Source organism: Rhodamnia argentea, chromosome 2 (assembly GCF_020921035.1).
Source record: "Rhodamnia argentea isolate NSW1041297 chromosome 2, ASM2092103v1, whole genome shotgun sequence".
NCBI classification, from domain to species: domain Eukaryota; kingdom Viridiplantae; phylum Streptophyta; class Magnoliopsida; order Myrtales; family Myrtaceae; genus Rhodamnia; species Rhodamnia argentea.
Genome location: NC_063151.1, coordinates 22,563,807 through 22,590,269, shown reverse-complemented (window position 1 = coordinate 22,590,269; position 26,463 = coordinate 22,563,807). Strand labels below are relative to the sequence as shown.

Here is a 26,463-nt window from a genome sequence, read left to right as displayed (position 1 = left end):
CAAAAAAATGTGTTTGATAACGACATAAAATTTCTATTTCTGAAAAATGTATTGGCCGGCCGACGGCGGGAGGTGGCTGTGGAGACCGAGGGCGGCGGCGGGCGACCGGCGGCGGCGGCGGCGGGCGGGCGGGCGGCGATCGGCGGCAGCAATGGGCTGGGTGGTGGTTGGCGGCAGCGGATATTTGAGAAAAAATGAGATTTCTATTTCTGTTTCTCGGAAAAGTAGAAAATTTTTGTTTCACATTTCTTCTTCAAATCTATTTCTGAAACAACTTTTTGTTTCAGAAATAGAAAAATAGAATTGCGTTACCAAACAGATTTCTGTTCCAGAAATAGGTTTGAAACAGAAATTTTGTTTCTGAAACGTTTTCATGCACCCCCTTAGTCACCAAGAGTACGTACCCTTTGGGCCGGAAAAAAAATTTGCTTCGTCACGATTTTTTGGGCTGCCAAAGACCTGTTTTATATATAAATCATCATCATGCAATTAGCACTGGTACTAATTCTCCTCTTCCCTTGATTTTTCTCTTCAGGAGATGTAACTGCACTTCTCATGTACTTGGCACCAACGTAAGTCGTTCCTCGAGTACAGACACAATCATACATCTAATTCTATGTAGAAAACCTTGTTAGTCACGTTGTTCTTGTTGTCTATAGACGGCCTTGTTAATCACATCATTCCTTCTCCACTAGAAAACCTTGTTTTCCCCGTTCACGTTTATTGGTTGTTGCAGCTCCATCAAGGTGGTTTTAAGGTGATAAATGTGTACTTTAGCTTCATTCATATCACTGGAGAGCCCAATCTAATAAAGAGTATATCCTAGCATCACCTTTTACGTGCGAACCAATTAGGAACAAACAAGACATGTGAAATTCGACTAACAGGAGCCGCCGCACAAGCAAAATGAACTGGGACAAAATATGGCTTTGATACCATCTTAAAGAGGAAAATTGTCCAAAAAGCCTTAAACATATTGTAGGGAAGCCAATTTAGAATTTAACCTTTTAATTGTGTCAATTTAGTTCTATACATTTTGAGGATTTGCCAATTTAGCATAAGCATTTTCAATTGTGCTAATTTAGTCATAAATCGTTTGATAATTTGCCAAATTAGTTTTAAACCTTTTGGCCGATTTGCCAATATAGTCCTTTCGGCCAAATATCTAGATAATAGGTTTACCATTAAATTGACAAATCTTCAAAAGGTCTGGGGATTAATTGGCAAATCGTCAAAAGGTTTAGTACGAAATTGACACTATTAAAAAATTCATCATTGAATTGACTTTTGTACAATAGGTATATGATTTTTTGGACAATTATCCCGGTTACAACGTCACCCAAAAATATTAAGCTTAATTATAGGTGAAATAGACAATGTCTAATGCTTTCAATGCATGCTGCTTCTGAGCTCATTATCACTATTTTTGAATTTGTGAAATACAAACTTGGAAAATGATCTTGTAGGATTACGTTCAGGAGGATCATAAGGAGCCGCTCGACCGAGCAGTTCTCGGGCGTTCCATACGTGATCACACTGCTTAATTGTCTTCTCTATTGCTGGTACGCTTCTAATGACGTCGGAATTGGGGCATTGTTTCATGTTCATACCATTGTTTTTTCGTCTTAATTTGATTTCTTCTTAGTTAATGACAACGCAACCCAATGTCGACTCATGAACTTTAATCTCCTTAACGACAAGACCAAGAAAGTGTAAACGTTATCCTAACTATGGAAACTTAGAAAATGTCCACTACACATCAGTTTCGCCATCATTTTGTTCTAGATAGAGCTTTCGATCATTACAGGTACGGATTGCCGATGGTGTCCCCAAATAACTTTCTGCTGTCAACCATCACCGGGATCGGAGCTGTGATTGAGTCCACCTATGTGTTGATCTTCATCATCTACGCTCCCATGGGGGAGAGGGCCAAGATCCTGGGCCTCATCGCTCTTGCCTCCGCCATATTCTCCGCCGTTGCCCTCGTCTCCATCTTCGCGTTCCATGGGAAAACTAGGGAACTCTTCGCCGGCGTGTTTGTCGACATTTTCGCCATCGCCATGTTCGCTTCGCCTCTTTCGATCATGGTAAGAGGAGCCATAATAACCTAGTCGTCTGCACGATCCCAAGCCAAATGCCCGATCGAAACTCCATTTGCGACTTCTGATTACTTTGGTGTCTTTTTTTTTTTTTCGCTTTGTTTTTTTCTCGTGCAGAGATTGGTGATCAAGACCAAAAGCGTGGAGTTCATGCCCTTTTTCCTGTCGCTATTCGGCTTGCTGTGCGCGGTTAGCTGGTCCGTCTTCGGCCTGATCAATCGCGATCCTTTCGTCATCGTAAGTTGACCATCGGCGATCCAATTGCTTAGCCTTCTGCATGCCAAGAGCTCGTGAGAACTTCCACATTACACAGTTTTGATGTGATAAAAACGAGTAATCAATGGTGATGATGTAGGTTCCTAATGCATTTGGATCGGGATTAGGAGTTGCTCAAATGCTCTTGTACGCATTATACCACAAGCGCAAGGATCAACATGGCAATGTCGGGAAAGATGGATCCTTGGAGATGGATTTGCAGATGACCCTCGAGAAGAAACGACCCGAAACTCATCAGCTGGAACATGGCCGTCCTTAGAACTTAGGGACGTTAGACTTTCGTGATTGTATTCGTGCGAGAAGAAAAAAGACATCCTTGTGTGTAAAATAGGTCCTCTCAAAGATGGCTGTAACTAAATAATTTGTGTTTGTCTAAATGTAACTTTAGGAAAATAGGCCATTTTGCTAATTCGTGGACAATCATTCGAACTTGGTTCATTTCATTTTGTGCCAATAGCTTCAATTAACAAGATAGGTAGGTACCATGATGGTGTTTAATATCACCGGTTCATTGACATCCCGTCCAAATTTCTAATAGAACGTGGAGTATCACATCCGCCTTATTACCAATGAAAGATTCAAGCTCGATCCCAGCCCAACTAGTAACTATTATCGGATAAATCAAGTCTGATAAGCTATTTCAGGGCACTTCTCTCCCCTCTTGGGACCAATGAGGAGACCCGTCGGACGGGTGGGTCCGATCGGGTTGAGGTGGTGTCAAAATGGTTCAACCCAAATAGACCCATTGAACCCATTTTGACTCATATATAGACAATGCAAATCTAGTGACATATACCGGACCCGATTATATCCAACATTTGTAAAACACTTTCATATTTATTCCAATTTACAAAAATTTATACCTAAATTGAGTTGAGAGCGCGAAGTGAGTGAACACAAGATCAAGTGAAAACGAGAAAGAATGAATAGAGAGTTATAGAAGTAAATTGAGAGTTGAGTCTAAATAAGTTGTATAGTTTATATTTACGACCTATATAATACCCATATTATGTTTAAATTTATTTATAACTCATTCATTGATTATAGCTAATCCATATAATAGAAATGGATCTATGACAGGTCTATTGATGAGCTAACAGTAAAGCCCAAAAATGCAAGGCTCTACTACAACACCGGGTTTCCAATTCCCCTCGGGCCCTATGGGACATTGCTTGTTCTGAAGCCCCTCTTATCATGTAATCTGGCTTTATCCCTAATGAAATGAAATGGACTTGACATGTTTATCCAAATCGAATGAATCTTTGATCCAAAGTGGGTTCCAAACTTCCATTTACCTGGGGGTAAAGCAGGAGATTTTTCACCAAATATTTTATGCATTGTCGGTCCATAATGCTCAGCGCACTCATCAACATGTCAACCCTAAAACCTTACTGAGATCTTTGTCATTTGCGAGGTAAATTTGACAAATTGAGTGATTCATCCAAATGATTTGTTACATCTATATAGTAACCATTCGATGGCTAAACTTGTGATGCATGAGCAAAACTACCATGACCTTCCGATGATTGTATCCTCTTTCATTATCAACAGCTTAACCCTCCACATTGGATACTCTCGCGCCTAGTATAGTAGCACTGCTGCGCTTCACCGATTAGAGAGGCTGTCGGAGGCGGACGGCCTCCTCTCCATGGAAAATGCCTTGTTTGCGTGCGTCCACACACGCATGGACATGCTTTCAAAATATGATTTCATGTGAATACAGAATTAGTGAATTTTGTAATGCATTAAAAGTGTCTATATATAATCTGAGGCCTAATACCCTAAAAAAAATCCTAAACTTTAGGTCAGGACCTCATTTTACCTAAACTTATTTTTATCTCATAAAAAACCCTAAACTTTCGGTCCAGTCCCAATTCTATCATAATTTTTGTTTCTCATAAAAAATCTCCCCAACTTTTACTTGAATCCTAGATTTGTCCCCATGAACCCTTCGTCCAAAAATTATCGTTAACAACCGATGGATGGAAAACTCCCGAACGCAAGCTATTTCGGCGTCTCGAGCCGAGCGTCTCGAGTGGGAGCTCTCCGACCACAAGAGGTGGAAGACTCTCGAGCCCGAGAGATTGAAGACTAGATGCAAAATCAAGATCCCAAGCAAGATGAAAGAAAATGCTCTCTTACGAGTAAAAGCAAATTTAAGAAATCCAGCCCTAATTACTTTAGTTTTTACACAAATTTCAAATCCAGAAATACATCGCTTGGGCAAACATGAAAATTCATCTCCAATAGACGTAATCTTGGATTTGAAATTTGGGAAAAACTAGAGTACTCACGTGGAAATGCCATGTAGATTCATTAAGCGCAATTTTTGACGGAGGATCAACAGGTTAGGAAATAAAAACCTTAGGATACAACTGGGACTAGACCTAAAGTTGGAGATTTTTTACGAGACAAAAAAAAAAAAAACACAGGGTAATTTGGTAGCATAGCTGAAATTGGAGATTTTTTAGGTTATTAAGGCAATAATCTGAATATGTAGATGGTGACTTCGGAGTCATCATGAGTACAAGACTAGACAAAACTTGAATGTAGCGGACTTTTAGGAAGCTGCTTTCTAAGATGACGAATCTTGAACGAACGCAGCTATTGTATTTGGAGAGCTAGAAATAATGTCTCCAGCGAGGGCGTCCCTTCTTTAGTCAATAATGTAATTAAATTGGCTAAGCGTGCTGTTTAAACTAAGATTAGGTGTTTTGGAGGCATCCGAATTTTATCAGGGTTCCCACAAAGTCTTTGTTTTATTGTTGGTCTATGTATCCATTTGTCAAATCATCTTTGATGAGCTTGTAATAACAATTTGCTCCGCCCACGTTTGAGTTTGTATTCCCTCACTATGCCAAAATGTGTTTTTGTTAATAAACTGCAAATACAAAACAAGTAATATTTTACCCCGTCTCTCATTAATCCCTACGTGGCACGATCAGAGCCGTTTGTGTTCCACCGCTGAAATTGACCATAAAGTTAAAAAAAAAACAGAGGACCATTCTTTCTAAATGCATCCGGGACATTACCTTTTTTTGGACAAATCTGTCAGTTGGACTCGATAAGCGAAGTTGGATCATTAGCAATCCAAAGGCTCGTAAATTCCTTTCCACACAAAAGAGATGATCTTGTGTGACCCAATTGTGTCGACTTGTGTTCCGTTGTTGATATATACATAGCGGAAAGAGGATCACCCTTTATATATGCAACTCGACATGGCACAATTAGGGCAGCCTGTATTCCATTGCCCACATAGACAGAACCATCCAAGAAGGATCAACCTTTCTAAATGTGTCAGGATATTGCCTTTTTGGGACAAATTGTGAGGGTAGAGTCGCCGCTTTGACTCAACGCACGGGCGGATTCGACAATTTCACTAGATACGCGATGTGTCTCATTAACAATTCGACGACTCACAAAATCCTTTCCACACACTAAAAAGAAGATTGTTATGTGGCATGACCAGGGCTGCTTGTGCTTCATTACCAATATAGACGGAAAAAGTTCACCCTTTCTAAATGTGTCCCTCGGGATATTTCCTTTTTTGGACAAACCGCATAGGCAAATTTGACAGTTTCAAGAGATGCACGATGTCTCATTAGCGATTCGACGAGTCACAAAATCCTTTCCACACACAAAAAAGAGGACATTACGTGGCATGATTAGGGCCATTTACGTTCCACTGCTGATATAGATAGAAAAATCCAAAGAAGGATCAATTTTTTCTAACCGCGTTATAGATATTACCTTTTTAACCGATGAATCGCTCCCACACAAAAAAGCCGATCCTACGGTGCACGGCTAAGGTCGGTGGTGCTCCATTCTCGATATGGACGGGGACGGTCCGAGAAAGGACTACCCTTTCTAAATGCGTCGGGGTATTACCTCTTCCGAACGAATGTTTTCACATTCGGAAAAAAAGAAGGTCCTATGTGGCACGAGCGGGGCCGCTAGTGTTCCATTGCCGATATGGACAGAAAGATCCAGACGGATAACCCTTTCCAAATGCATCCCGCAAACCAATTCGGGACAAAAGCCGCCGGGACAAATTCGCCAGTTCGACTCGATAGGCGGGATCATATGATCGGCGGGGATCCGATCCGGTCCGACGGCTCACGAAATCCTCTCCCCACTGACACACACACACGCGAACAAAAAGGAAGACCCTAGAGGAGATCTCCCAAAGCATACATCCGCGCACAAGGAGATCAGATCACGAGGTAAATGTTGCACTGTGCACGCGCGCACGGGGGGGAAGATATTTCTACACATGCACATAACGTAATATGATGGAACTTCTACTGATTTTTTGTTTCTCTTTTCCTCTTTTCTCCACAGAGAGAGAGAGAGAGAAATCCCAGAGAAGAGAAAAAGAATACCCTTTGACTTCACCTTCTGTCTAGAGATAGAGAGAGAGAGAGGGGGAGGCGATTCAATCCGATTGAAGGGAGTTTTGACGTCCGCAAGGGCACAGACGCGCACACTCTCTCGGGGGGCTTTCTCTCTCTACTTTCTCTCTCTTGATTCAGCCGAGCCGAGGAAGGGGAGGGAAGGAGCGCCACACCACAGTGACGACGACGAAGAGGAAGGAGGAGGACCGGAAGATGTGTTGAAGAAGCGAAAGCCTGGGAGTGGGAGAAGGAGACGGGAGGATATACTTTCCGCCTCGAGGTTTTTGGCTGTCGCGACGAAGACGTGTTGAAGAGACTGGTTTTTACTTGTTTATCCGCGCAACTGCGGTGAGTCTTCTCGACCCTTTTTCTCTTTCTTTTTTCCTTTTTCCTGCACAAATGTGGGCTCTCTCCGTGACGGCGTGCGGCGTTCGTTGTCGGAGCTCCGGATCGTTGATTTGAGCGGGTCGGGGGTCTCGATCGAGGCGGTTTTAGTCGCTTCGGTGATTGCGTTCTGTTTTTAGTCGGTGCGGGCTTTCGCGCTTCAATGTGTTTCTCTTCTGGTGGAGTTCCCAATTTGGTATGCGCGAGTGGAGTTTCTTCCATGTTAGAGACTGAAGTTTTAGCTTCAGCTCGTGAATAATGGGTGGGTTCCTGAGGGGCGTCTGCTTAATTTTTTCAATTCTTTTGGGTTGAATCGGTGGGGTCGGCCAATTGAATTGGTTCCCGTCACGGGTGAAGTGAATTGTTGTTGGGGTCATTGCGAGGGTTTTAGGTTTAGAATGTAGCTTAATTGAGATTAACATCTTTATTGGACGAGCATAGCTGAAATACCGAAAAAAAATTGTAGCTTGATGAGGGAATTTGACGAATTAACGTTTTCTTGATAATCTTTTCCATAGGTTCATTCGAAATCTGGTTGGAGATTTCTTGTCTCATGAAGATGGTGGAGAATGTTTAGAGATGAAGTTTGTTTCTTTGGAATCACCTTTGGTGGCCATGGCTTGCATTTGGTAGGCCTCAACTTAAGGCTGTATCCTCAGGCATGAAGAAGACGGTTCCTCTTCCATTCGTTAAGGGCGTCACTAAATGCTTCTTGCTTTTAGCTTAACATTGGGTCTGCAAGCATAGTTCTGTAGTTAGTTTTGCTCATATCCAAGGTATTTTCTGTTTGCGTTAGACTTATTAAAGCTGAATTTAGAAGATGGTACTTTCTGGACCACCCACTCCGGCCAATGGGTCCCAGTCCATTTCGCCTTCACTTCTGCGATCAAATTCAGAATTATTAGGAGGAGAAGCTGCTGCATTGCCTTCCCAATCAACATTCTCTTCTCTTGTTTCACCGCGCACGCAGCTTAGTAATGTGAATATGCTTAATGCATCTTCCCTGCTCAACCCGTCATTTGCAAATGGTGGTTCAAACCCCGTGATTCCTTCTTCTGGAAGTGGCCAGAGAGTGGGTATTGATATGAAGGCTGAGTTGGATCAGTTAACGAATGTTGGTAGTGGGATGAACTTTGGATTGTCCAACATGACCAATACTGGCACTTCTAGTCAATATCAGGGACAATTTTCTAATCCTTCTGGCAATCAGTTGATGCCGGATCAAGCCCAGTCTCAACAACTTGAACAGCAAAATCTCCAGCAATGTCAGCAACCAATGCAACAGTTTTCTTCTCCTCAACATGCCCAGCAACATCAGCAACTACCACAATACCGGGCAGTCCGTGGAGGGTTAGGTGGTGTAGGACCTGTCAAGTTGGAACCACAAACAGGCGGGGAGCAACACGGACAGCAACTGCAGCAGCCCCATTTACAGTCACTAAGGAATCTGGCTTCTGTGAAACTGGAGCCACAACAGCTTCAGAGTATGAAGAACTTGGCCTCCGTGAAAATGGAACCTCATCACTCAGACCAGTCACTTTTCCTGCATCAGCAACAACAGCAACAGCAGAATCAGCAGCAGCATCAACACCAGCAGCAGCACCAGCAGCAAGCACAACAGCAATTGTTGCATATGTCCAGGCAGAATTCACCAGTTGCCGCTGCACAGATTAGTTTTCTGCACCAACAAAGATTGTTGCAGATCCAGCAGCAGCAGCAGCAACAGCAACAGCAACAGCAACTATTGAAGGCAATGCCTCAGCAAAGAGCTCAGGTAGCACAGCAGTTTCAGCAGAGTATCCCTATGAGGTCCCCTGTAAAATCAGTTTATGAACCTGGAACATGTGCAAAACGTCTGACAGACTACATGTATCGGCAACAACGAAGACCTGAGGTAATGTACCTTAAATGCTGAGCTTTATTGAGTCTATGAAGTCTTATCTGATCAAACTATTCTATAGGACAACAATATCGATTTCTGGAGAAAATTTGTTGCTGAGTATTTTGCTCCCAACGCGAAGAAAAAATGGTGTGTTTCTATGTATGGGAATGGCCGGCAGACAACTGGAGTTTTTCCTCAGGTATGCAAACGGACACCATCTTTAACTTGGTTCTGGTCTTCAAACGCAATACTCTAACCTATTTTCTAGTTGGTGATTAATAATGAAAATGTGATCAACTGTGGTCCTTGACATCCTAATGTGCCAAGGATAGTCATTTCCTCAGAAGTCTCGAGTGATTACCTCTTTTTCCAAATATTTTTGCTCTCTCTGCCCTCTTTTTAGTGAATGATAACTCTTGATGGACCTATGGTTAATGGCTTTGAGTTTCATCCAAGGAACTAGTGGAATTAATATCTATCTTTACAGGATACATGGCACTGTGATATATGCAATCGCAAGCCTGGTCGTGGGTTTGGTAAGTTTCAAACCACTTTAGATGCTAGTTTTCAGGTGTCATTTCCATTATCTCTTGAACTCTGATGGCTTTTATGCATTGAACATTTACTCCCGCAGACAGTTGCGATGTGTGTATTATTCTGAGATTATCATGAGCTCTAGCTGTTGCTGATGTGGATATTTTTCTTACTTTCAGAGGCAACTTTTGAGGTCCTTCCCAGGCTTTTCAAAATAAAATATGAAAGCGGTACTTTGGAAGAACTTCTTTATGTCGATATGCCGTGTGAATTTCCGATTGCATCAGGCCAAATTGTATTGGACTATGCAAAAGCTATTCAAGAAAGTGTCTTTGAGCAGCTTCGTGTTGTCCGTGAAGGTCAACTTCGAGTTGTTTTCTCTTCAGACCTGAAGGTGGCGAATCTAAATGACTTGAGCCTCTTTTGTTCTAACTCCTCCAAGGTGGAACATTTTACATCTGTTTTGTTTCTAAAATATGCCAGATATGTTCATGGGAATTTTGTGCTCGTCGTCACGAAGAGCTTATTCCTCGAAGACTATTGATTCCTCAGGTAATGTATGAGCTGGATTTTATGCACAGTGCAATGTTAAACTCTTGTTTGGCGTTGGCATTAGTAGCTTTGATTTGGGTGTCTTCTGCATGCTTTTTCTATTTGCCTTTCCAAGTGTTTTTTACAATAGGTACCTTAGAACGTATAGTCAAAGTTTTACTCTTGTAGGTATATATTGCTAATTTAAAGATTGTTTGGCCGAACTAAGGTACGTCAATTTGACGTTAGGTAAGGAAGCATTCATATCCTTAATGTGGCATTACAAGTGAACGGACATTCCTTTGGTAGATGTAGCTTAAGAATTGAGACCATTTGGATCTTGTGATTATACTTTTTATGCTTCTATGTAGTTAGACGCTTACTTGTACTCAGATTTACTTTATTCCAGTAAAATGGTCATATCATTTTTGTGGTTACTGACTGTTAACTATGTATGCAGGTTAGCCAGCTGGGAGCAGCAGCTCAAAAGTACCAGGCAGCCACTCAAAACGTGTCATCTGGTTTATCTGTCCCAGAGCTGCAAAATAATTGTAACATGTAAGGCTTCTTTGTTATATGGGCCTCCTGTTGAATGAAGCTAAGAGATCTGTCATTAGATAGACTTTGCATATTACTGTCCAAAATTAGCAGTGATGCCTGTGTTAGGGCCGTAAGCAAATTGCAAGAGCAGTAGCTTCTTCCTCTAGCCTGTAACTTGGTCTTGTTGCTTTAGAGTGGAAATACATGTTTTAATAAGTGCTAAGTTTCGAGACATGAACTGTCAGAAATAGTAGAATTGTAAAATTTCTGAAACTAACACATCTGATCTGTACCGAAGAATCTTTTCAGGAAATGCTACAAAATAATAATTGGAAAAATTACAACTTTCAAACACCACATTTAGCTGCTAAAGTCAAAATCTTAGTTAGCAGTAAAGCAATCAAGCGATAACCATATTAAATGGACTGTTAGTTACCTAAATTCCACTCTTCCTTGAGGACCAAACTCTATCTAGATTATAGTGTTATTAGGAAACTACTATATTCATGTTCATCCTTGCCATGACATCCTTGGCCTGGCATTGGGGTTCCTGTGTGCATACAGCTGTCTGGTTGCACATGTCTTGAATCAATACTTAGAAAGCTCTACATCCTCATGGGACTCTGTGCTGTGTTGTTTGTGACTTATTTTTAATTTTTGTTATGGAGGAAATAAATATGTTTGATAACACTTCTGAAAAAAATACCGAGAATATCAAATCTAACTGTTCCACCAGTCTATTCAGCTTTGAGTTTTTATGTCCAGGGAGCACAAGAAAATGTGTAGGTTTTATCAGGAGTGACTGATTTTGGGGTAACTTTCACTTAGGTCATCGATCTACTATTTTTGAGCCAAAAGAACCTTATTACCCTTTCAATTGTTACACCCTCCCAATTACCCTGATTATAATTGATATTCTCATTGATTTGGCTGACATTAGATTCTGGCACAGCGCCTAATGGTGCCACATGAGCAGCACAGGTGCTATATAAGCACACACTGAAGAAAAGAAAAGAATGTGCTTGCATAGTTGCCTCAGCTTTTGGTCATAAATTGGCTTGAAAATGGTCAAAGTTCAACAATTAAAAGGATCTACAAAGTTTAATGTATTATGTTAAGGAACTGCAATTCATTTGATATTAGTGAAAGTCTGACCACAGTACAATGGAAGTTACCCAGCAAATCATTGTTAAATGCAATTTGTTTAATTCGAAAGCTACCTGTAATTCTTATTTCAAAAACTAAAAGAAAACTCGAAATATGAAAACTGAATCTTCAAATAAATCTGAAATGGCAACGTCTGCATGTGCTGGCCATGTAATTTCATTAAGTTACTCAATTTGCTGCAAAATCTTTATGAAAAACTGACTCAATTTTTTACAAGATTTTCCAATGAATCAAATTTGTCACCTCTTTTACTGCTGTATGGAGCATTTTCTGTTTGCCAACTTGCTGACAGCATTTGTAAGTTTCTAGTTAGTATATATATTGGTGTAAATGCTGAAAGAAATTGATTTATGGACGGAGACCTCATCAATGTTGGAGAACCCTTATCATGACAAGCTTTAGTCCCATTCTTTAATGTTGAGTATTAGTTCTTAAGTAAAATTAGTCTAGACGGCACTAAAATTCTGGAAACAAGCTACAAGCACTCAAATTTTGTGCACACCTATGTGTATGAGTAAATCTTACTGCAAAAGTTTGTTTTCTGACTACTCTTTGGCTGCTTGTGGCATTTAAAACTGTTTTGCCCTCTGTACGCCTATTTAAAAGTGGTTGTTGAAAAGAGTGACAAGGTGATGATCTTTACTTCCATATGGGTGTATTGAGCTGTTGTTTATCAACGATCTTGGACGAAGTTAGGTCACATCATGTGTTTTGTGCATCTCTCTGTTGAGAGCTTTTGGGTGGTCTGTCTTTAATTGGTATCCATTTGTTGAGTGCATAAATGCTTGACATTTCTGCTGCTGTTTTGATGTAACAGGTTTCTGTCATCGGCTCGGCAATTGGCAAAAGCTCTTGAAGTTCCTTTAGTGAATGACTTAGGATATACAAAGAGATATGTGAGGTGTCTTCAGGTTGTCCCTTATACTCTTCTCTGTTCCATTTTTAATGTTTGTTATCTTAGCGCATTTCGAGAATTACCCTAATTGCTTTCTGGTACTGTGGATACTGGCCATTGTTGTTTTTTAATGTACGAGAAATCTGGCTGTTTTCTGTTACTTTTGCTATGCTGTTCTCCTCCTCATAAACCTTCCAAATAGGTGACAAGTATAAACAGTCTACCAAAGTGAGTAATCAATTAAATTCAATTTTGTCAATAGTTTCCTTTCCTCTCTAAAATTCCTTGGCAAGAGAAAATAGTATGTTCTGTCTGTTCCTGGTGATGTTAAATGACGGTTTGTTTCCTGGCAGTGCGAAATTTATGTTCTTGGGCTTGTTGTGGCTGAACTTGAAAACTTTATGTTGTACTGTTTAAGCCTTATTATTCATCATCATCTGGGACAGTGGTTAGTGTTCCTTGCTGGGTCAGATTTCCCAATTCAAAAGTAACATTATGCTGAATATCGTGTTTAGGCAAAGTTGAGTCCCTGCTTCCTCAGTCTTGTGCAGTGAATTTCTCTTGCATAATTGTCTTTGAAAGGCTTATTTTGGCAACTGGTGATTTTGTCACTCAAAAGTATCTGGGTGTATTTGTGTATTTGGTTGGCTTTTATTTCTCCAAGTTCTTTTTTTTTATAAGCAAGCAAGTATATTAAAGAGCATCCCTTTACAGCCTAGGAGTTGGAAAATATTCTAGAAATTTAAAAATAGAGTTGGAAAAAATCCTTTCACTTTATTATCCAAATAAAAAAATTAATAAAAAAAAATAAAAGTGATTTGCATATCATGGTTATGTGTTTTTGAAGTTTGAGGTGTTTATCATCATAAGGAATGTTAAGATTTAATGTCTTTGTTACTTACTATCCCTAGATAATATCAGAAAATGGTGATGATCTGCATGGATTTGCAATATTCATGTTAATCGACCTCAAGATTTACAACTATGGTTGGGATGTCTAATTAGGAAATATTCGATAAATAATTACATGAACTTTATTGAATTCCTCACCTTTTGGATGCACATTGCAGATATCAGAAGTGGTCAATTGCATGAAAGATCTAATTGATTACAGCCGACAAACGCGGACTGGGCCTATGGGTAAGCTCCTTTGTTTCTCATTTGTCGTCTCGAGCTTTCTGTGTCTTTCTTTTATTTTTTATTTTTTTTGGGGGTGGTGGGTGGGTGGTTTAGGCAGTGAAGAAATGCTCATGAAACTGCTGCTTAATCCTGTGTTGCAATGCAAAAGTTGGTCTGGTACTGTCATCGAGGACACAATAAGTCGTCAGCTATCCTGATTCCTTTTCAATCGCACAATTTTCTTAGCCATATACATTTACCATTTACTTACAGTTTGGTGGCAATCCTCCATGTATTGTGTGGTGTAATTGGTTTTTGATCAATAAAGTGTTTAGTGGGAGAATAGTGGAAGCTGCAGGATTGTCATTGATGCATAGTTTAGAAGGTACTTCTAGAAATTTGACAAACTTGAATGAATGAATGCTTTGAGAACAGAAGATTTTATAATCTTTGTAACTCCTGGTGTTGTTGGAAGCCAAGAAGATTGGTACCTCATTATGTATTGTTAAGTTTGTGCATTTAACCTTAGAAATCTTCTTGATCTCGTCCATTTTGTATGTGATATGTGTTGCTGCTACTTGGAGTGTTTGTGCACAGGTGCGCGCGCGTGTGCAGGCCTAGCTTTTGGAGTTCCTAAATCATGTTAACTTGAGTTTAAGCCACTATAAGAGATTTCTTTTGTTTATGTTTGCGGAGCTACAAGTGATAAAGGAGACTAATAGCCTTGTCTAACTTTGAAACTCTTTGAATAGCGAAAATAAAGACTCTATTTGAAAGAAAGAGAATTGAAACAACTTAAAAGGGAAATGACCTGCCTAGGTTGTGACATAATTAAATAAAAATATTTGGTGACTCTGAAGGTAGAGCATGCAAGAAGATTTTTTTTTCCCCCTTACCGGAGCAGAGAATCAAGGTAATTTTTAAAAATAAAAAACGACAAGTTGGTGGGAGGGCATCATTGTCCGCTTCCAACTTCAGGAAAGAATCTGTGGACTCCTAGTCTTATGAAAAGGAAAATTGAAAAGAACTCACTTTATGCTTGGCTTAAAAGGGACATTCCCTCTTGGTTGCCCAATTTGTTTTAGATATATTCATGAAATACGTTATTGGCTGCTTGTGGTTTGCGATAAAAATTTACATTCCTTATCTCCTTTGGCCTCTCAGAAAGCTTGGCCAAATACCCTCGGAGGAACAGTGCTTCAACCGGGGTTCGTAGTCAAGCTGAACATTCGCAGCAGCAGCCACACCAACAGCAACAACCAGTGTCTCAGAATGCAAACAATGATCAGAACAATGTTCAAGGTCCTCCGGTGCAACTGGGTGCTACTGACAGTTCTAGAGCTGTAAATAACACAGCCTCTACTTCTGCAACTGGCAATGCCATACCTGGCCTTCTCCATCAAAATTCTATAAACTCGAGACAGCAAAGTTCGATAAGCAATTCAGGCAGTCCATATGGAAGTAGTGGTGTTCAGATCCCATCCCCTGGTTCCTCCACAACATTGCCATCTGCTCAACTCAACAATCCTTCGGCTTTTCAATCACCTACACATTCCTCTGGTAATAATCCCCCACACAGTAATGGCGGTTTGTCAGCTCCGAATCAGATTAGTACTGCCAACTCATCTGCAAAAGTGTCTCATCATAATGGTGAGGTCGAACCAAATGATTCCCAGAGTTCTGTGCAGAAAATTCTGCAAGAAGTGATGTCAACCCAAATCAACAGTGCGGGTGGTATTGTTGGTGTTGGTTCATTAGGAAATGATGTTAAACATGTGAATGGGAGTTTACCAACCAGCTCTAATACAGGCCTTAGTAGTAGTTCTTCCAACACCTTGCTGGGGAATGGAATGGCCCACAGCTCTAGTATGGGAGGTGCTTTGTACGGCAACATGGCTGCAGGAATGGGCTCATCTGCCATGGCCAATGGAGTGAGAGCTGTGATAGGAAACAATTCCTTCATGAATGGAAGAGGAGTAGCCCCTATGATTCGAGATCAGAGTATGAATGGTAACCAACAGGATTTGAGTAACCAGATGCTTGGTGGGCTCAGGGCTGGGAATGGCTTCACTAATCTTCCGTATGATTGGAAACAATCCCCCTGAAGGCTTTTTCATAATCATGTCGGACTTTTCAGGTTGTGGCTGTAGCTGCTTGTGCAGAAAGTGAAGATGAGAACGGCTGAAATTACTGCAGGCCCTCAGGACATGGTAATACAAGGTCGAAGTACTTCCAAATTTTCACTTGCTGATTATACCAATTTCGGGAGGAAGGACAGGTAATGACATATTATCCATTGTTAGAGCACTATCACATTGAGTGAGCTGGTTCAGTATCACTCCAAATTCTGGTATGTCATTCTATAGAGTTGATGATTGGCAACTAACCGCCCAGCAAAGGGCGGAGCAGGAATGGAGATCTTTGGTGGAACTCCTTGTATTACCTACTCTAAACACTTCATTCGTCGGAGTGGTTTCTCTCTGAGTGTACATATCCGTGGCTTCCTTGAAGCATCCTGGAAATGACCTCAAATGTTCAATTTTGACATCGTCTGATCCGTTCTTTTTTTCCTCCGTAATATAACATACCTTGTCTGAAAGCTCAATTTACCTGAGTACTGACTTCCCCATTTCTCCATGGCCTCTTCTCTTTTTTGTCTTGATTTCCAGCTTGGTTTCGTTGCATTCATAAAATATTCATGATGGTGTCTTATCGACGATTGTTATTGGACAAACACACAATTTCATCTGCTGTCTGAGCTAATATATGATGCGTCAATTTGATGCGTGCTAAAGTTGGAAGTCTGGAGCTTCAAAAACTTGACTTCTGACCGTCGGGCCTGTTGTGATGATTCCGACTTGCGAAATAGGCAAATTGGCGTGTGAACCTCTTCTTAAGGGAAATGTGCTTCTTTGCTCTCCGGCTATCTGTCGAACCTGTTTCATCAGCATGCTTGGTGTGATATGGTGGGGCTCTCTGTCGACTTGGTTTTTAAAGCATGGCGCAACAAAGATGCTGAACATGCTTTTACTGTCTTTTTCCTTATGAACATCTCAGATAGGATGTAGACTATCAATTAGGTAAACAAATGATTCATCTAATTGAGATGTAAATTGGAATGTATCATTTGGAGTTGATGCATCTTTCACTGAGCCTATGATACTCTTTCCTTACCCTCGAGCCTCTGTTTTTATCGTTTCGCGCTGGCAGCTTTCGAAATTCGCTCAGCTTCACAACAATATGCACCCGTCCTATCCTCAATAGCTTGTTTGCTAAATTGCAAATCAGGGTTGAGTTTCAAAACCACAATTGGAATAATTTGAATTTGTACAAAGAGTACCAACCACGTCATTCACGCAATAAAATCATAAAGATAAAACCCCCCCCAAACTTCCCCCACAAAAAAAAAAAAAAAGAATTTTTGGATTTGATTTCCTCTCTTATTCTATTTTACAAATCATAATGTGTGCGCTACCTGTACGCGCAGATTGCGAAATCCTACTTCTTTACTTGCGCGTTCCTCAACTCCTAATCTCCCCTTTTCCAAGTGCAAAGGTTGGCTTGGAACAGCCCCTAGTGGTTAAAAAAAAACAGCAAAAAAAATTGATGCAACAAAATATTGGAATTCAATAAATAGAAAGTCGTGCGTGGACTCAACAAGTGGTATTAGAGCCGATAAGTAAACCAATTCTCGGATTTATTTTCCAGCTGCGATGAAACAACAAAATGCCGTGGAATGTCATGCTTCGATTCATGTGGCTTCCTCAAATCTCCCACTTTCCGAAACCGGCGAACTTTGTTAGCAAATACGTTGTTCAGCTCGATATCGACAAACGCCACCAACATATAGGATGCGCTCGTAAACGAGCAGCCAACTCTGTGGATCCAGTGCCGATCGTGCCATCGTCGCTGTCGCCATCCCAATTCAATTCACCACCTCAGATGTACCCACGATGGCAGAATTTTCATCGCACTGAGTCTCCCGTTGCTTCACAACTAATGGAATGGAACCAGCAAGTGATGATGGTTTACACTGAGAACTAGCGAGAGATGTGAATCTCAGCTTTAACGAAGCATCAAATATGCACCATTTACCTTGAAAGTTTCTTACGAACGCGATAAACAAGGCAAGTCATCAAGCATTTCTTTGTCCATATACAAGGCATGATGGGAAACCAACTGCAAGCGTGCATGTAACATCAACGAGGCGAAGATCCTACAACATTCCTCTTTTTCAAACGCTCAACCGAAGGTTGCGTCCGCTTCTTCGGTTCCGCCTCTTTAAGTATAGCAAAGATCCTTCTGTACCCTGTTCTGTTCGGTTTGGCTGAAATTGATCGCTCCAGCAATTCTCTCTTGATTTGAAGTTTGGCGTGCTGGGAAATAACCGAATAATGGGAAAGTGCATGAACTCACAACTCAAAACCTATCCATGCAATTTTGGAGGATACTGGACCTGCCGGAGTAGGAAGAAATTGAATCCACTGAAATAGGTCGTATCAGAGAACTCGTTATTTTCACACGGACCCGAAATGGCAACAAGTGCAGATACTAAGTTGAGGTCACACACTCATTCTACATGACATGGTGATGGGTCTAAATCCTTGTCACGATACAGATTTTCAAACCATGCACAACTAAACTTAGAAATGAGCGAGAAGCACAGTTGAAGACATGCTGAAATAAGGAGCTTCGCACACCAAATCGCCCCTTTCAAGTTACAGTCAGAAAACCTATTACAAGACAGATTTAATCGAATAAATTCACGTATCAGGCGCATCTGATCCCAAAACAAAGAGGTGGAAAGTTACAACACACGTAAGCACAAATATTTATCATCCAGCCACTTTGGTTCCTATCTATCAGTAGTTAGATGAATAAAGATTATTTCACCTCCACGCTGAAGCAACGATCAAGCTCTTATCTTCCCATCCAAAATGAAGCGCACCCATATCATCTTTTATCTTGTATCTCACGGAATACTGCCTGATGAGGTTGATGATAGACTCCGTCACGCTTTTGCTCATTGGACATGAAGTAAATCCGGCCATCATCATTCTCGCTCTCCACTTCCCCGCAACTTCATACCTCTCTATCCTCTCCTCGCCCTCGCATGCCACAATGTTGATAATATCACGCGCTAAACACTGTCGTTCCACATTTACCCTGTCCTGGCTCTCCCTAGGCAAAGTGGCGTCAAGAGAATCAAAGACTGCAGAGTAGTAACTATAGGCCTCCCCGAACCTCGCTAAGAAGGGAGCAGTGTTCGTGTTCACATTTTGCTCAACAACAGTTACGAGCTTTGGATTTAAGCTCTTAACCATGCGGAGAAGCTGGTCCCGCTCATTGATCGTGGAAACACTCTCATCGGGCATGTGATGGAGCTGAAAAGCAAAGTTCACAACTAGTGCTTCTCTCGGTTGTGGGTCTAGCATGGCCGGGGTGACGAGACGTGTCCTTGAAGCTACTGCTCGGAACTCAAATGGTACATTGAGGGCTTCTGCCAATTTTTCAAGCCTTTGGCCAATATTTTTCAACCCCCCAACGGGGCGCTGGACCGACTCCGGATCGTCCACCCCTGTCAACCTCAGGTGAGGCGTTTGACCTGGTAGAGATGCGAGTGTAGATATGAGAGTGATGTATTGACTCCCTTGGTTTATGTCAAAGTCAACTATATGAACCCTCTTTTCACCCTTAAATGCTTCTATAATCGCTTCATTTGCTGCCATGAACCCGAATCTAAAACATGGACAAACTTCAAACAAAATCTGCATAGCTGCAAGCCGGTCAGAAGATGGGGGTTCTTTGCATTTTAAGGCTTGGTAAAGAGATTTTCCAGAAGCACCGATCCGAGCAGCGAGCCCTTCCACCATGTAGGCCGCAATTCTCTGAGGCGGGTCCCCCTGTATGCAAACAATCTGTCGCACATTATCTATGATAGCAGATGCTTCTCTGACGTTACCTTCAGAAATTGCAGTAGCACAATCAAAAAGCAACTGTTTTGGGGTGCGTGATGGCGGCTGTGATACTTCTCTGTTGGTACTAATGCTGCTGAGGTTGGAATCAGACGACGAGGATTCTTTGGGGGAGTCATGTGAAGTGATCTGGACTTGGTCAACCCACTGACCATCAACAAACATGTCATCCTCCTCTTCATGATCACCATCGTTGAGCAGTGCCTTTTCAAGCTCTTGAAGCTTCAACCTCATTTTATCTTCATCGTATTCTACACCATCCAGACTTTGACAATCCATGAGTTCTGATTCCGAAGTACTGAATGGGTTTTCATTATTAATGGAGGATCCCTGGGTGTGGTATAAATTTCTTGACATACCATAGCTGGATGAATTAATCATTTCTTCGGATGGAGAATCGATGAAATACTTAGGGTCATCATCCTCTCCGCTGTAGGATTCGGAAACATACATCATCTGGTGCTTTTTGGAGCCTAACATTTCTGAAGTTGCATAGGGAGTAGCGGATAACTCTGCAGACCTAATTAAAGACAGGGATTTGTCCCTTCAATGCAAGTATCTCTGTGGTTGAAACTGATCCTGAGGATTAATGTCAGCCAAATTTATAAGATGTCACTGTTTCTGTCTCCTTCAAATCTCTAGCCATTCTGCATATATCAAACATGGCATTCAACTGTTTGTCAAACTCAATCACATCTTTAGTACAACATGCCCTCGCACACGCACACACATACACGAGCTTAGGCTGCATTATTCAATTGACTACTAGGATGATTTCTCAGCTATACTTCCATTAATCTGAATTCACAGTATCTTATTTTGCCAAAAACCTTTCACACATTGGGAAGATAAAAATGAAGGCCAGGTTCATATTACAGCCATCAAAGATAGATCCCTAGTGATTGTCTGAACTTTAATGTTAATGGGTCAGAGTAAGATGTTTCTTCATCCTCAACACATGAAAGAATACTCAGAGAAGGGGAAAAACATTCTCATAGCTTAGCGCTTCACAAAGCTCAAAAAGTAAGGGATGTAGATTTAACCCCTAAGAGTTTATGAGAAAGCAATCGCGATTCATGTAACAATAAAGAACGGCAGCTAATTGCAGAACTTCCGAGTTCAAAGTTCTTTTACCACCAAAGAGCTTAGCGCTGCGACTTAACTACCCCACTCGACCAAAGTCCTCTGGCCTCATTGACAACCATTCAGATCAAGAAGTGAGGAGATTAAGACATAGCATCCCAGAAAATAACAGTATCAACACAGTAGGCTTTGTTCCTAATTGGTTGACTGTGAAATTCAAGGAAATTAAGAGCTTTCATCTGTCAACTACAAGAGAAAGTCAAAAGGGCAACAACATGAAACAGATGCCTGAGTTACATATTCTGTGCAGGCCAATTTTAGTATCATCGGTAGCAAGTTGAAACCAGAATGATTTTTGCCAACAAGTGATCTGGGTACAAATCAAGAAACCCAAAAAGAGGAGGACTAAGTTCATCTTGTTACGGGATTCAGAGAAGCTAAAGATTTAAGAATGAAACGTGCAATACCTGAGCCCAGAAACCAGTCCACAAGATCACATCAATACTCAAAGTTCTGCAATTTCCAGCTGAAACCTGACTAGGAGATGAGCATGGCTTTCAGAGAGAGAGAGAGAGAGAGAGAGAGAGAGAGAGAGGGGAAAAGATTGGTTTTTGACCACTGGCAACGGGGAACAAAACGAAGCAAATTGCTTCTTTACCACATCTCCACATATAGAAGTTGAAATTAAAAAGAAGCCTGTGGGATCAGGCAGGTTGACAAAGAAGATAGCACATATAACCAACCAAAATAAAGAATCAAGATAGTTGACAACTTACTTATTAATAATAATCAAACTGTCCAGCTTTCAACACCCAGATAAGTTTAGAGAGAGAGAGAACAATAGAAAAAACAAAAACTGGTCGAAGGGATTTGAGCTTAAGCAAATCACCAATCTGAACACACACACACATACACACATATCTAGAAAAAAGATCAAACCTTCTGGAAATCCGAGAAAGCACGAGAAGGGTTCCAAGAAACTCACCACCGGAAATTTTCTTTCCTTCTACAGAAACTTCTGATCTGCGAGTCGGCTTTGCTTTTCTCGGCATCTCTCTCTCTCCTCTTTAAAAAATCTTGAAACTTCTTCACACCAAACCCGTCTGACTATCTCGACACGCTTTCGCAGCAAAGAAAAAGCAGGCGAGTGGGCCTGCTGCGCTGGTGATTATGCGATGTTCCTAACATTCGCCTTTTGACCTTAAAAACTTGCATTCATCATAGAAGGCTCCGAAAGGAGCAATGGGAATTCAAAGTGGTGGTCAGTCCGACCACGGTTGGGATTGTACGAATACTGGGTTGGTGGCATCCTCGTGGACAATTGTACGGTGGAGGTTGACAATGGCGTCGAAGTTGGATGGTGGAAAGTTAAAGTTAGTGCATGTCGATCAGCACAAACGGTGGGATGTGGCTGTAAATTCTCAGTCCCCCACCAAACACATGATGGAATCATTCGAGTTGAGGAGGACAAAAAGTCATGGACTTGGTGATGGTATCCAAGGACCAAGACATAGCCTAGGCATGAAACATGGTAATGTATGGGACGAAACAAGGATTGGGAAGTGCATCTTAGTGGATGTCCCTCGGTGTGTGAAGACTGGTGACTCGAACGCGGAAAAGTTTCTTTATCATGATGTGTTTGTTTGAGTGAAAAAGGAAAATTTCCCAATTGATTTTCTGTGTTTTCACACGTTTGGTACGTTGAAAATGGTCAAAGGAAAATCATTTACGGTCAGGGAAAATATGCATTTTTAAGGTTAGGAAAATAAATTCTCTAACTTGAAAAGAGGAGAAAGCTTTCCTCAAAAGAAAATGAAATCTTTTTCGAGAAAATTGTTTAGTTTTCATTTGTTTATTGGTTTAAAGCAACTGATCTCCTTCTTATGAGAATGAGAAATCGTTTTCCCCCAATTGGGTTTGCTTTTCCGTAAAATTGATTAGTTTTTTTCATCCAAATTTTGAAAAGTCCGGGAACAAATTCTCAAAATTAGTTTTCCTTATGTTTGTTTGAGTGAAAGAATCTTCCGCAAATAAAATTTTAGACTTTTACAGGTTTGGTTTGCTGAAATGAATCAATCAATGAAGCCTCATTTATGATCGAAGAAAATATACATGCTTAAAGTTGGGCAAATTGGTTTCTTCTTTAGAAAAGGGGGAAAATATTTTCGGGAAAGTATTTTCATTTATCATGAAGTTCTCCTCGAACAAGGACCCCTCGACTTTAAATAACACGAATTGAAACTCAATCCTTGGTACGTCGATTGGTATGGTGTCTTCTATCAATAATCCATTATTCTAATCTTTTCAAGCATCTCCAGACTCCAACCATTCGACTAAGTAGTTGCATACATCATCAACACTGTATTTTAATGATCCCACCCCTTGTCTTGAACCACCGGTGCTAGTTGTTGTCATTTCGTGGTTTGTTGCCAAGGGTGTTGCATCATTGCATAGGACGTGATGCGGAAAATTTGCTTAAACTTTTATCAATTCGGTTCTAAATTTTTTTAATCTTACCAATTCAGTCATAAACCTTTTTAAGTTTTACCAATCGAATCCATCTAACTAGAGATCGTTGACGTGGATAATCTTTTATATTTTAATATCCTAATATTTTTAGAAATTTTTGGATAATTTCCCTGACGCGATAGCGATGATCCACACTTGTCCGAGCAATTGATGTACATGGATCTCACTAAGCTTTAAGAATTCCTTGAACATCTGATGTTGCGTGAAGTGATTGGAGAGACCTCTTGCACAGTATCCTTTCTCCGGATAGATTATTGAGGAAGAGTGCAACTTATCCCGATGGACCCGCCTTCATTAGAAAGTTTCAGGTAATAAGTTAGGTGCGCCAACTTGAATAACATTAATCACTCCATATCATGCCATGTTCCGGACTAGAGGCTTTTTTGGCCTTATACCCTCGCGCGTGTGCGTTTTAAAATCTCCCCTCACGTGTGAGCCCTTTGTGTTGGGCCCACCTCCTTTGAATTCAAGAATCCTTTCGCACCACCAATTTATCTTAGTCTAAATCTCCACCTTGGCCCGGCCAAGTTTTTTTGTGGCAAGGTAGATTTGCCTTTCAAACTTTATCTCATTCGCCATGGCTCAACCAAGTTCAGCGTGAAGCTATAATTACCACACATCGATATATGTTGGAAGCATATAATTACCATGCTAATCGTCGTCGTTCTTCTAGTTCTACTAATTAATGAGAATGTTTCGTTTTTTGAAAAAAAAAAATATAGGCTCTCATACCAGCAGTTGAAGCCCCATGCCTTCTATCCACGGAGAGAGCACCGAATGAAAGCTCGAGTCCGAAGCCGTCATCATATTTAGTTAGATCTATCTTCACTTAAAAACTTAAATCGATGACTAACGGAACTTGTTTCGGCTAAAATCCAGGCACATGCATTTCGGAAAGCCCTAGCCAAAATCAACAATCGCTCAAGGAAAGGAATGGAATTTTTAACCTCTGGTGTGAATGGAATCAAAGGATGTCACGATCATCAGAACCAAAATGAAATGATATCGTCATGAATCATGGAGTTTGCGACGAGTGGAAATTAGGGTGATATCGGATTCTCATTTTCTAATTATTAATGTCTTAGTCATCTTTCCCTTATCTTATCCAAAGTTTGGACCTTTCGGACCGGACCACTCCGTCAAATATCATATGAGAAATCGATGAATCAGGATATAACATGTATGGGAAGGAGAGATTTGATCTTCCAGTTGCTTTCGGTTCCAAGTCCCTGTTCATTATACTAGGAAAACAAAGTTGCTAATTGTCCAAGGGGGAATTAATCATGAGAAACAGTTTAAATAGATGTTGAATGTTGGGATAATCGTCCAAAAAATCTTAACATATGCGGTCAAAATTCAGACCTAAACTTTTCAATTTTTTCAATTCAGTCATATACCGTTCGAAAATTTGCCAATGTAGCTCTTCCAACCAATTTTGACCGGAAATCGCTGGCATGACCTCCATGTCTCGCGATTTCTGTCAAAATTGGTTGGAAAAGCCGCATTGATAAATCATCAAAGGGTTTAGGATTAAACACACAAAATTGAAAAATGTAGGACTAAATTGATCACTATATAATATGATTAGGACTTTTTTGGGGCAATTTCCCCAGATGAATTAGGTCTTTCTATTGACTCTAGCCTCGTCTATAACTTAAATTAGACCAGCTTCTTCTAAGCTTACGTGATGGGCTGTTGGGTTAGTTAACAACACTCATTTTGCACTTGGGCTCTCAGATAACCTCATCCGGCCCATAACGTCAAAAGCTTCCCCTATCGTAACCTATTTGATGAACTTAAAGATGTTATTTGCAACTTTTGAGTCATTATAATCCGCGGATTCATATTATATTCAAACTTAAAACGACGTCGCGCTCGAGCTTAACTTATACAAACCGTTCCTTATCGGAGTGACCAGCTCAACTAAAGGCCACGACGATTTTTCGTGTAGATATCGCATATGATGTAGGGAAACTAATGCATTTTCTATTATACTCATCTAATAGTAATTCGCTGTTATATTTGATTGAAGAAACTAAAGGTGACTTGTTGGTGAACTGGTGATATCAAGAATATAAACCGGGTCAATTTTGTTTTTTGGGGGGGCCCAAAATCGAGTGGGTATGAATTGTTGACTTTGTCTCGTTACCTTTGAGTCGAAGAAGAATTTGCCAAACGTGCTACAACAGACTCAAGCTCGAACAAAGAAACAAAAGCTAATGTCCTTGCGGGTGGAGGAAGTAATAGCACGTGGCCAACCCATTAGAATCAAGTGTCCATTGCATAGAAAATACCCACGAACATACGAATTTTTTTCATCTATACATGGATTACGTATCTCTATTTTTGAAAATGCATATCGACACTCCCAGTCTAGTAGAATTGTCTGTACATTTATGATTTCGTTATTATCTTTCAAATAGACCATCGCTTTTCTTCTTTTGTTATGTATGCATCTTTCTCTCTTCTCAAACCGACTTTCCTCGAGCTCTAGGCTCATGACCTTACGCCATGGCCACTGGAGCTTGAAGATTGAGTGTTGAGATATGAGTGTGATTGTTGAGATACACATATGAGTTATGTTAGATAAGCTCTAACTAGGTTAACCGACGTGGTCTAAAAGCTAGAACAATTGATATATCGGGCTTTTTTCCAAACTATGGCAAATTTTTTTTTGACCAATTTAAGTGATATTTAAAAAATTTTATTAGTTTAGGGCATGTGCGCCTCTACTGTGGGCCGCTTTTTTTTTAACTTTTTTTTTCTTTTTTAGCCACACGTTATAAATAAAGCCCCTATTTTTTTCTTTACTTTTTTTTTCTTTTTCTTTTTTTTAACATGCCCCTCTTTTTTCCCCTCTCCATTTGGCCAGCCAACCTCCATAGCCGGCCCCACCCAAGCTCTTACCGCTGCTCCACCGTTGTGTGCCTTGTCGCCGTGCCGCCCCTCCATTCAATCGCCCAAGCCAACCTCCGACCCGCCGTCCATCCTCGTCGTTGCCACCCGGCCGCAAATCACTCATGGCCCTTCCGCTCATGGGCCATGCCAACCCGAG

At 40.8% G+C, this 26,463-nt stretch overlaps 2 protein-coding genes and 1 pseudogene across 8 annotated transcripts; 2 read left to right on the top strand and 1 right to left on the bottom strand.

Moving 5' to 3' along the window:
• The first annotated feature begins 483 nt into the window (after window positions 1–483).
• LOC115750740 lies at window positions 484–2,786 on the top strand (annotated as a pseudogene).
• Window positions 2,787–7,674: 4,888 nt separating this feature from the next.
• LOC115750754 (transcriptional corepressor SEUSS-like) lies at window positions 7,675–16,466 on the top strand. Of its 2 annotated transcripts, XM_048273805.1 has the most exons (10): window positions 7,675–7,812; window positions 7,950–9,047; window positions 9,115–9,234; window positions 9,523–9,571; window positions 9,749–9,963; window positions 10,053–10,121; window positions 10,561–10,658; window positions 12,625–12,718; window positions 13,773–13,842; window positions 14,986–16,466. In XM_048273805.1, the coding sequence occupies exons 2-10, from the start codon at window positions 7,974–7,976 to the stop codon at window positions 15,924–15,926; spliced, it is 2,730 nt and encodes a 909-aa protein (XP_048129762.1). In that variant the 5' UTR covers window positions 7,675–7,812; window positions 7,950–7,973; the 3' UTR covers window positions 15,927–16,466. The 2 variants fall into 2 exon arrangements, with proteins under 2 accessions (XP_048129762.1, XP_030544159.1); XM_030688299.2 differs by having other exon boundaries at window positions 7,675–9,047.
• A 1,888-nt stretch (window positions 16,467–18,354) lies between these two features.
• On the bottom strand, window positions 18,355–22,227 carry LOC115750755 (scarecrow-like protein 1). 6 transcript variants are annotated; one of them, XM_048274205.1, is made up of 4 exons: window positions 21,737–21,753; window positions 21,541–21,542; window positions 21,347–21,412; window positions 18,355–20,443 (listed from the first exon to the last, which is right to left on the bottom strand). In XM_048274205.1, exon 4 carries the CDS (start codon window positions 20,274–20,276, stop codon window positions 18,711–18,713), a length of 1,566 nt encoding a protein of 521 aa, XP_048130162.1. In that variant the 5' UTR covers window positions 20,277–20,443; window positions 21,347–21,412; window positions 21,541–21,542; window positions 21,737–21,753; the 3' UTR covers window positions 18,355–18,710. The 6 variants fall into 6 exon arrangements, with proteins under 6 accessions (XP_048130162.1, XP_048130164.1, XP_030544163.1 ...); XM_048274207.1 differs by lacking the exons at window positions 21,541–21,542; window positions 21,737–21,753 and adding an exon at window positions 21,865–22,227 and having other exon boundaries at window positions 21,347–21,416; XM_030688303.2 differs by lacking the exons at window positions 21,541–21,542; window positions 21,737–21,753 and adding an exon at window positions 21,865–22,227.
• Between the last annotated feature and the right edge of the window lie 4,236 nt (window positions 22,228–26,463).

Excerpts from the sequence above, each read along its gene's own strand:
- LOC115750755 (XM_048274207.1), bottom strand. The coding sequence starts at position 20,276 with ATGTTAGGCTCCAAAAAGCACCAGATGATGTATGTTTCCGAATCCTAC.
- LOC115750754 (XM_048273805.1), top strand. The coding sequence starts at position 7,974 with ATGGTACTTTCTGGACCACCCACTCCGGCCAATGGGTCCCAGTCCATT. Across the intron at positions 9,048-9,114 it reads GGCAACAACGAAGACCTGAG|GACAACAATATCGATTTCTG; the intron begins GTAATGTACCTT and ends ACTATTCTATAG. Across the intron at positions 9,572-9,748 it reads CAAGCCTGGTCGTGGGTTTG|AGGCAACTTTTGAGGTCCTT; the intron begins GTAAGTTTCAAA and ends TCTTACTTTCAG.